The following is a 10733-nucleotide window of genomic DNA, read 5'->3' as shown; positions in this document are numbered from 1 at the left end:
GTGTGTTGACAATGTTCCTCAGACAACCAGAAAATCAAAACATGAGACTGTACTGACTTCCCTAAAAATCTGCCTCCTCTTTTTCAACATGTTTCTTCAGTCGTTCGAAACACTATCATCACATGGAACGGGTATAATATATCCCATATGTGTTCTCGTGTTTATTTTTGATAATCAGTTTTCAGTGATTCCTAATTATTTTTAAGTGATTCCTGTTTTAAATCATATTATACGTGTATAATATAACGTGATTTTTCTTTGTCTTTTTCTTCTTCTTTTGAATTGTGAATTGTCAAACGTGATGACGTTTTCCAAGGATTAACTGTCGATTTCCGACAAATCGAACAAGAAGCGGAAGCTCAGCGTGAGAAGGAAAATGAGATGTTTTGTGTATGAAGTTAGTCAGCTAGCGTTAACTAATATTGTTTTTGAAGGGACCAAGTAAAGAGGTTATTTCTCGAAGGAAGCATTTTCCTTCTGGTCTATATCCTCGGAAATTAGATAGTCCTCCTGGACAACCCCGTCACTTTCTCTGAGAACAGGAACTAAGTGTCAGGTAAGGTTCACTGAGATAGCGCTGGATAAATCGGAAAGCTAATGCTAACGTTAACTAACAAGTGACAGACTGTGTCGTGTCGTTTTGTTTGCTTAATTATGTTGGTATCCAGATAACCAGAATAGTAAGTGACGTTTGATAAAGTAAGTTAACGATACTAGTGGCTGTTTTGGTGGGGTTTATATCATCAAAATAAATCAATAACGCCAGGCTAACTTAGAACCATGCCGACTAACTAGGTATTTGCAACCCGGCTGCTAAATGAACTGGCTGCTGTTGATGTTAGCTAACTTAGCTGTTACATTTTGGGGGCCTGGATCTCTGAAAGGCCTAGGTTCATTGATTGTCAGTGGGTTTATGTATTGTAGAGGAGCCCTGTAGTAATCTACAGGGCTAGATTACTAGTAATCTACTTCTAGTAAGTAAGTAGATTACTTACTAGATTAGTAGTAATCTACTAATCTAGTAATTTACTCAGATGGTGCATATTCCTAAATAAATGAAATGATCAGAGGCTGACACAGAGAAACCTGAGGGCCAGGTACTGTGACCCCAGCATGGAAGTACATGTCGGTCTCTGGGTCTGTGTGGAAATAATGAGTCTGTTTTGTGCGCTCTCCTGGGTGCATTGTACTTGAGAGGAACATGGGTGTGACGAGGTACATATATGAAAGATACATCTCACTCTAAAGGAAGCTCTGCTGAATTGCTTTTTGTTGAGACTGAAATCAAATTGTTGCTGTTTTTGATTTATTTTGATCCCTGTCAGCCAGGATGGACCCAGCTCTACTGAGAGAGAGGGAGCTGTTCAAGAAAAGAGCTCTGTCCACTCCAGCTGTAGAGAAGCGACAGGCGTCCTCAGACTCTGGCTCGCACAAGAAGAAGAAGCCCAAAGTTGAAAAGGAGAGCTCTTCAGGGTCCAAACATAGCGCTGGTAAGTGAAGTGGACAGTTTTAAACCTGGATTATAACATGTTAGATTTTTACAGTAAATAGCTTCTTCCTGGTGTCGCAAGTAAGTTATTTTGGATGGAAGCCACGGTACTGCTGACATATCATGTATCTTTGAAACACTGATTCTGGTACCTATCACCACTGCACTTTCACTATCAATAGAGTTTCATCAGTCAACATATGTAGAGCTGATACTAGATTATTATGTCATTATGCTGGCAGAGGCAATGCCATTCACTAAACTCTTCAAAACAAACATGAGACCCTGTTAAAGATTACAGATTTTGCTCTGTGTCATATTATGTTCATGATTGGAGTAGCCCCTCCAAACTAGTAAGGTTTGCTTCTATATACAGGGTACGTATTTCAAAATAATTGTTTTACAAGGAGCAGTAACTCACTAGATCTTGTTACAGACTGAATTCTGCAGAAGTCCTCCACTGCACTCTCCTTCAGTTGATCAGACAACAGCTTGAAATTAAAAATGATATTACATGATCCACAACCAAAAAGGAGTTGCTTGTCATGTAATTTTGGCAGTCTGTTATGTAAATGGAGTAATACAGAATTGGATGTTGAGCAGTGGCCTCTTGTCGCTTGGCGTTTTATGTAAGTTTGCATTCTCATAATCAGATCTCTCAGTATAATTACCAAGAGCCAGCTACTTCTTTTAACAGAGAAAAAAAGACGGGTACATAATTCAGTGACAATTTATTAGGCATTTTGTGGTAAGGCATATGAAATTATACATTGTGCTCAAAATGACATGATAAAGTACATCACTGTGCAGCAACCAAGTGTCATTTATCATCAAATAATGTTGCCACTCTTAACATGTTGACAGAACTGGCGCACAATATACTGAAGAACAGAGAAACACAGGCTTTAATCAGTTTAAGTAACAACGATGTCCAGCTAAGCTCGATCAGTGTCTTTGTTGCCTTTTTAGGAAACGAGGATAGTTTGAAGTTTTTAGATTTGAACAGCATTTTCTGTCTCTGTACAACATTTTACCGTGTCTCATAGAAGGTCATTTGTATCCAACAGGGTATAAGTTTGAGCAGTACTTACAGGGCAGATGTTGCTGAATAAGAAAACTTAAACTCGCTGATATGGGCTTCAATTAGTGCTCTTTTTTTATGTTAACATGTTTTGACCATGCAACTTAGTACTCCATAAAAGAAAAAAGGAAAGTGTAACCCACTGTGCCACAGCCTCCATTGTCAGGTGTTGCAAATTTGTGTTTTTTCCGGCCATACAGTTGAGACTATTTCTACTCAGGTGCTCCCTCTACCTCCTGATGATTGCCCTCTGTGCAAAGTGGTAGTGAATGTAGATGTGTGAATATTGCCCCGTAACTGAAATGCAAATCTGATTAGACTCACTCCAAAATTGGTGAAAAATTGCCTCCTTCCTTTTTGACTTTGTTCTTTTACCTCATTTTGTCTCTCCCCTCTGCATCCACCTAACTGTGAAGAATTGAACTACTATTACGCAGTTTTAGAAGTTCATTTCTCAGGGCATCGGAGTCGGTGCCGTGTTATTGCCCAGCTCAGCCATGACACCCAAATTCCCGCTATTCCTTTTTCTTCATCATTGCTGCCTCTATACCACCTCAGTGTGGGACTCTGGCTCTTTGCAAATGCTGGTCATAAGCTTGCTGCAGCTTCCCGGCCCCTCCTCCTGTAGCTGGTGATGTGTCTTCCCTTTGGCACAGCACCCACAGTCCAGTAGCTCATATAGCACAGCCAAGGCAGCCAGGGACAGGACAGTGAGGATGAAAAGCAGAAGGATGACGAAGCATGCCACATTCCAGCCGTCGTGGAAGGGGTAGACTTCCTGGACCTGCAAGGAGACAAGGGGGAGCGGGACCGCCCCTGGGTGCCATGGAAGATTACTTGGGTGTATAGTGGCAGTGATGTTGGCCATGATTTCTCCTTGGAAGCAACAAGAACAGAAAGAGAAAGACAGATTGTTAATGCCTGTGCCTGTGGTTCTGGGTTTCACTGCAAGGCAGCGACAGCAAATTAGAGACTGATGGTTGTGAAATACTTGTTTCCATGGTGAGAGAATGATTAAAGAATTCCTCTTTAGGCCATAATATTTAGAGTTGTCTCACTTCTGAATGTAAGATAATATTAAACCCGCTGTACCAGGATGTGTAGTGCCAGAATTTTAGAAGCATTTGCCCCTAAAAACAATAAATATTAAAAACAAAACAATGTCTGTTTGCACTGCTAATGTGCTGTTTGAGAAGGACAGAGTCTCACTAAAGACCACAGCCAGAATGGGGAAGCCATTTCCTCTTTTCAAACCACCATGGTTTCTCTTAGGTAATTTGCTGTAATGTGATTATGGGAGCACTACATCGTTATCAGTCATGGAGGGTATCGTGCTGTAAAAATTTGCAGTGTCAGTATGTAGACAAAATAAACATCTGGCCTGTATCTGTCATTACAGAAATGTTTGTTGCTTAAATGAGAAGCCAGTGTGTTATTAGAGCAATAGGTTAAATTGCTAAAACGCACAAATGCTACTCAGGCCATCTGCTCAGAACCAAAATAGACTTAGAAGCCTGGTAGAAAAGGTTGAGTGTACACTGAAATGTGGCATCTGTGCTTGGTTTGCAACTCTTGGGTCACAACACTTAACAAAAACGCAAAACACAGCTAAGCAATTGCAATAAAGTAATGAAGTTAAAAGATGTGCAGTGTGCATATTGTCAGGCCGTTTGCCTTCCTTCAGCTATGCTTTCACATTTTCAGCCAACGCCTACCATTTTAAATCCTCAGGGAACAGTGCCAGTATCTCAGCCCACACACACACACTCGCACACACGTGTGTGCATACATGCTTTTAAGACACACTTGTATGCGCACACACACACACACACAATCACAGACATTTTATATCACCTACTGAGACCAAGGCAGCTGACCCAGATTACTTGAGTCAACCACTGAAAGGAGTTGAGAAGGAGGCGAATAAATGCTTCTTTTTACAGTAGACTAATCCTGTAATTTTCTTGCAGGCATTTCTTCCTTAGATCTTAAACAGGTGAAATTCTCCTTGTGTGATTGTAATTTGGTTTCCCATTACCTGAAACTGTAATGTGATAGAACCTGTTGTTGTTGTTGTGGCTTCAGTTGTCTCCAGATCACACATTTTCAACCCAAGACCAAAGTGCCCAAGTTATAGTCTTGCACTGTTGCCCATATTCAGCACAATACTGCACGATATTTTCTTAATAACATGGGAATGTCAGCTATAAATTGGAAGTCTGTGTGTGGCTATTTGTTTTAATCTGCTTGACAGAGTTAAGGTTAGCATTTGTTCCAAAACATGACTAACAGCTGTTGCCCTGAAAATTGCATGTGACCATGCCAGTCAGTCTTTGTGGGGTTGTATCCCCAGTGAACCTGTTGTGGTTCTTTCAGATTTTAAGGTTAGATTGTGCCCTGAAACAGTATAATACATTTATGTTTTGAAATAAATCAGTTTGTCATGAAGTTGGCTCACAACAACTTAAGTTGGCCTCTGTTAAAGTTGAAAATTGGCAAAATTCACCTTTCCTGCTTCCACTGTGGCTGGTGTGATCCCTACAGAGCCCCACCCCAGCCAAGATCTTAAAGGTGTTTTAGGACTGGATGTTGCCCCCTGGGTAGACAGTGGTTGTCTCTCACTAAATACACAAACACCAAACACACTTATACACTTGTAGTGCCCCTGGTTGGCTCCTCAAAGCTGTCAGTCCCTCACTGATTTGTCTTGAGAGCTGCAGTTTGCACCGAGTCATGCATTTCCACAAACACAGACCGACATGATGCACATGAGTACACCCACAGACATAGAAACACACACAGAGTTTCTGATGCTTGGTATTCAAGTGGCACAAGTGCAGACAAGACAGATCCATGTTAATTTAATCCAATGCGTGTTTGCTCATTCTTAGCCTAAATGTTAAAATTGCCATGTAATGATCTTAGCGTAGTAGTTGTTACAGTGTAAATTCCATTTTCCATACATAGTTGTTAGATGCGGTGATTTGCAATTTTACATTTTTCTAATGCAGAAGGAATTAGCTACGCAAATAGATCTGCTGCATTAAAGATGTATGATTTACCCAATAAATGCTGGATTACTCACACAAAAAACCTTCATAGTCATAGCTGCACATTGTAAGCAATAACACCCTGCAGCTTAAATGTATATTGTGGATAGTTGTGATCTGTTGATGTAAAGCATGTACATGTTATTCTGAGGATGCTACTCTGAAAAATATGCAGACTCACCTGTGTGTCTGGCTCAGTCTTTAGAAGATGCAAGGCAACAGATGCACTCTCCTCTGTTTGGTGCTCCACCTATCGCTCTGTCTTCCACTCTCTCCCTCCTCCGCGTTCACTCCTCGACCTGTTTTCCTCCTTAGCACTCTCATGCACTTCCAGCCGTCGCTCGCGCACTCGCTCTCTCTCCCTCCGCCACTCCTTGCAGCTCTTCATGTCTCAGCTGAACGGCACGGGCTTCTCTTCATCATTGGCTCTTTTCTTTTAGCCCTGCCTCTGCACCGTTCGTTAACCGGCCTGTCACAATTTTCGGCGTCTTGCCCACAGTGCAGCTCACAGCAACAGAAGCTCCCGCCTACACCATGAATCATTCATGAATCAGTGTCTGTTTTCAGCTTTGATTGGCGAGTGCTGAGTCCAGACCTCAGATAGTCTCCCTGGGGGGAGCAGCATTATTGGACTCCCAGCAGAGAATAGGACGAGCTGCCTGGACCTCAAACCACTCTTATCTGATTACTCTCATATATTGCCCCTGCAGTATTTTTAGATTAATTTTGTTACGTTACAGGAAAAAGCAGGTAATATTTTTTATTTTTATCACTGCCAACAGATCCCATGAAAAGACCAAACCCAACAATAAATTTATCTACCTAACAAGTTTTGGCTGTAGCCGACGCCTGGTACAGCTTATTCCTCTGTACAATAGAGCTCAATTGTTGTCCACAAACACATCAATGGTCCACATTGTTGCTCTGGGTGATATGTTCCTTCATTACCATGAAGGCATAAACATGGACACTAGCTTGTTTTGAAAAAATCCCACATACATCTTCCTGCAGATGCACTGAACATTTACTGTATCAGTAAATGTATCGCAGCTGGAAATAGTCCCCAACAAGTACACAGTTTCCGCCCATTTCTGTAAAGTTTGCTTATAACAGCAGTGCACTGCTGTTTCAGGAAATACATTTTTTAAATTTAAGTATGCATTTGTGATCCATTTTAAAGAACTACATCTTTGTTGGGAATGAATGAAATATATGGTCACTTATATTTATAAAAAATAAAGATAAGTGGCTGCATAAAAAATGATGGTTGGTTATTTGATCATGTCCAATTAATTTTTAAACAGTTGTTCAACAAAGGGTTTTTCACAAAAACCTTTGGCTTCTGTCTGTCCATATAGTCCCCTGGTGTGGGTCCTTCATGATGAATAATATAACATTTAAACTGTTCTTTCTTTGTTTTTTTCTTTTCTTTTTTCCACAGAGTCTAGTAATGGCACCTTTAACATCAAGGCAAGCTCTGGGTACAAATTTGGCTGCCTGGCCAAGATAGTTAATTACATGAAGGTAAGCCTCTGTGGACAATTTGTCTTTTACAAAAAAAGGACCTTTGTTTTGTAATTTAGTGGTGATTGTATTCATCTTTGAAGTTCCTGCCTCCCCGAACAAGCTCTGTTTTAGACATTTCGTTCTCATGGACATTGTTCCCCTCCAAGCCCCTTTAAGCTCTCACAACAGCTTCCAATTAATTGCTAGATTTCAAGCATGCCGTCATCTCCATCAAAGCTCTTTAAGAGCTTGACTTGTTGTCTATTGTGTCAACTGAGTGAGTCAGTTGTGTCCGCTGCGTAACATTTGGTCCCCGGTCTTTCTTTTGGTATGTAAACAGCTTGTTTATCATGCTGTGGCTCTGCAGAGAGGCAGCCAAGCCCTGTCACACTAGCTGCCTGACTCATCCCTCGCTGCAGAACTCACACTCAACTTGACAGATTTTCTTTGAATGTGTGCCTTTTTGTGCCATCTGTTGAATAGTTTAAAACTGTGTTAAATACCCCGACAGTTGGATGAGAGGCACAAAATCACGGTCGACACTGGGCAAAAGCTCTGTCGGAGGTGTAGGATTAAGAATTGCTAAAGTGCTAAGGAAGATTTTACACTGTTGTTGACTCTGTGTGTGTGTGTTTCCTTTATGTAAGTCCATGTGCTTCTCTGTCCTTGACTCTCAGACAAGGCATCAGAATGGTGACACACACTTCTTGACCTTAGATGAGATCCTGGATGAGACCAAACTTCTTGACATCAGCATGAAACAGAAACAGTGGCTCATGACTGAGGTGTGTTTTTCGTTTCTTTTAGTATCTTACATTATTTAATTTATTATCAGGAGTACACTTACCCTTGTCCTACACCATTATACTGACCTATTTTACACATGAAACCCACAAATAATACTTAATTTCCCTCACAGTCGTCTGTAGGCTGATGTTAGCCACAGGCAATTCTTTTATAACAACATCCTGTATGTTGCAAAAGAACGAAGCTACTGAGTAGCAACTGAGCGATCATACTGATAAAACACATCACACCACATTCAACACCTTGTTGAAGATACTTGTGTTAATAGCAACTACATGACCTGAAGAGGAAATTGGAGCTGCTGTGGCTGAAAATCAGCCAAATAAATCAGCAATTATTATGTCCTAATATTTTAAAGATATGTGCTATGTAAATATAAGATGCAAGTTTCTAACTTATTTTGTTTATTTTTAATGGGTATGAAAAAGAAATGAATACCCCTGCACATCTTCTAGCTTGTCTACCACTTAATTAGAAACTTTAAACTTGAAATGTACTGCTGGTCCATCTCCCTGCCGATATCAGGCCTTGGTCAACAACCCAAAAATTGAGGTACGTGATGGGACATATGGCTTCAAGCCCAAGTACAACCTGAAGGACAAGAAAGCCTTACTGAGGCTGCTGGACAAACACGACCAGCTGGGTCTGGGAGGAGTTCTGCTGGACGATGTGGAGGAGGGGTTGCCCAACTCAGCCAAGGCCATTAAGGTAACACATAACAACTACAATTTATATATATGTATACGCAAATATCTGACCTTGTCTCACGCCCCTGTATGTTGAGTGAACACTGTGGTAACGAAACATTAAGGACATATTAGCAGAGAAACGAACTGTCGTGATCGTTCACAGGCTTTGGGAGATCAGATCATCTTTGTGACAAGACCAGACAAGAAAAAGATCCTTTTCTACAATGACAAACACTGCCAGTTTGTGGTAGATGAAGGTGAGAATTAGTCAGCTTTGTCTGTCAATTGTGATGCGGCTCACTCTTAATCTGTGTCAGTCTTTCTCTGCGTGTCAGTCTCTGTCTTGGATGTCTTTCTGTCTATTTGATGACTTCAGTTGAAGTCATCAAATGTAAATACAACTTTGGCTCTTGAGCTTCCAACAGAAGATTTGAGCTGAGATTGGCCTTTTTCCAACATCATGGAAGCACGTCTTTTTCTTGTAAAGGAAGTATCTGTTTTAACTGCTGGTTAGACAAAATAGACCTTTTTTCTACTTTTTTGATGTAGTTAATAAACAAAAATCGACATAGATAAACAATCAAAACTAGCTTTACACTCAAACCAATAAAAATGATAAAGGTGTAAGCTTTGGCACCCTGACAGGTGCAACTAAAATAACAAGAGGGTCAGACTGATTTCCATCAAGCAAAGTCTACACACTCAGTTCTCATGCTGTATTCATTAAGCACCTGCACACAAAAAAAATTCCATAGGACCTTTAAAGGCATTTAAAAAAGAAAATGAGGGCGTATCACAACACTTCAATATTCATAATAGACGTGTATCACTGTCATTTACCAAGCACATTTAATTTTGTCCATTCAGACCTGCACTTACTTTGGTTTGAGTTATTTCCTGTGCTTCATCAAAATCCTGAAATAATTATATGTCTAGGTCTTTGATCATTGTGTTTGTCTCAAAAACCTCCTGTCTAAATTGCAGAATTTCAGAAACTGTGGAGGAGCGTTCCAGTCGATTCCATAGATGAAGAGAAGATTGAGGAGTACCTGAAAAAACAAGGCATCTCCTCTATGCAAGAAACGGGGCCAAAGAAAGTGGTCGGTGTCTCCATCTCCATCATTCTGCTTGATTTTCATTTTACCTTATCAGGTTTTAATAACCTTGTCCTGATTTATCTCAAGAGAAACACTGAATACTGACATTTGTACTCAGTTAATCAAGCATCATAATCAGTGCTGATTGCGTTTCTGTGCTTCCTGCAGTTACCAGTTCAAAAGAGGAAGAAGCAAGGTGGGCAGAGGAAGAGACACTTCAAGACCCACAACAACCATTTGGCAGGAGTACTGGAGGATTATTCGGATGGCGTTCCTGTAAAGAAGTGAAGACCCTTCCGTCACTGCTACATGCCCTTGGAGGAGCAATGTAGAATCTGTAAATCATAAATGGCTGCAGATGGAGACTCTGGCCACACTACAATACAAAGACTTTTCATGGGTGTCTGTTATATCAAACAAAATAGCTTCTTTTCCTTTATTTTTTGCACTCCTCTCAGTGATCAGTGGTCTTGTATTACATGGAGTGAATGGCACCTGTGTTGTGGAATCCTTTTCAGTTTGTTTATTGATCAGTGATAACTGAATGGCACTGGAGGGAAAAAAAAAAAAGAGTATTGCGACTATTAAGGACAATGAATGCTCTTACTAAGACCATCATCCTTAAAGGGGGGCACAACAACCTTACTGTTAAAATGTAAATGATTTGAAGAGTGTAAATACTTTTTTCTTCATTTGATTTAGTATATCGCATAGAGGTGTGTGTGTGTGTGGAAGGTTTTATTTGAGAGGGCAACCTTCCAGCCTTTTATTAGGAATTGCAGAAGACAGGTTGGTGTTTGTGCAGTGCATCACAGTTACATCTCTCATCCAGCATGAAACATCTTGGACAGTACTTCCTGTGAAAATTTCAAAATATTTAAGTTCTTTTACTTTGCAGCATCATGCCATAGTGGTTTAAAAATACTAGAATTTTTTTGAACTTATTTTAATAAAGTACACTGTTAAAGGATACTGCGTTGTCACTTGATTTACGTGCACTGCAATGGCAACAGC

The 10733-nt window shown here is 40.4% G+C and overlaps 2 protein-coding genes across 3 annotated transcripts; one reads left to right on the top strand and one right to left on the bottom strand.

The window, feature by feature from the left end:
- Positions 1-346: 346 nt before the first annotated feature.
- Positions 347-10313, top strand: gtf2e2 (general transcription factor IIE, polypeptide 2, beta). Of its 2 annotated transcripts, none has more exons than XM_041036779.1 (8): positions 347-556; positions 1330-1490; positions 7062-7144; positions 7804-7911; positions 8459-8641; positions 8786-8879; positions 9607-9722; positions 9888-10313. In XM_041036779.1, the coding sequence occupies exons 2-8, from the start codon at positions 1331-1333 to the stop codon at positions 10005-10007; spliced, it is 864 nt and encodes a 287-aa protein (XP_040892713.1). In that variant the 5' UTR covers positions 347-556; position 1330; the 3' UTR covers positions 10008-10313. The 2 variants fall into 2 exon arrangements, with proteins under 2 accessions (XP_040892713.1, XP_040892712.1); XM_041036778.1 differs by having other exon boundaries at positions 1326-1490.
- On the bottom strand, positions 2323-6015 carry smim18 (small integral membrane protein 18). The gene is made up of 2 exons (XM_041036782.1): positions 5802-6015; positions 2323-3446 (listed from the first exon to the last, which is right to left on the bottom strand). Exon 2 carries the CDS (start codon positions 3436-3438, stop codon positions 3115-3117), a length of 324 nt encoding a protein of 107 aa, XP_040892716.1. The 5' UTR covers positions 3439-3446; positions 5802-6015; the 3' UTR covers positions 2323-3114.
- Positions 10314-10733: the final 420 nt, after the last annotated feature.

Source organism: Toxotes jaculatrix, chromosome 4 (genome assembly GCF_017976425.1).
Source record: "Toxotes jaculatrix isolate fToxJac2 chromosome 4, fToxJac2.pri, whole genome shotgun sequence".
In the NCBI taxonomy this organism is placed as follows: domain Eukaryota; kingdom Metazoa; phylum Chordata; class Actinopteri; family Toxotidae; genus Toxotes; species Toxotes jaculatrix.
Note: the sequence above shows the minus strand (reverse complement) of the source record. Positions and strands in the feature narration are given on the sequence as shown.

What these genes read in the sequence shown, in the direction of transcription:
- smim18 (XM_041036782.1), bottom strand. Translation starts at nt 3,438, where the DNA reads ATGGCCAACATCACTGCCACTATACACCCAAGTAATCTTCCATGGCAC.
- gtf2e2 (XM_041036779.1), top strand. Translation starts at nt 1,331, where the DNA reads ATGGACCCAGCTCTACTGAGAGAGAGGGAGCTGTTCAAGAAAAGAGCT. An exon ending in AGGGTCCAAACATAGCGCTG is followed by an intron (nt 1,491 to 7,061) that starts GTAAGTGAAGTG and finishes TTTTTTCCACAG; the next exon opens with AGTCTAGTAATGGCACCTTT. An exon ending in AAACGGGGCCAAAGAAAGTG is followed by an intron (nt 9,723 to 9,887) that starts GTCGGTGTCTCC and finishes TGCTTCCTGCAG; the next exon opens with TTACCAGTTCAAAAGAGGAA.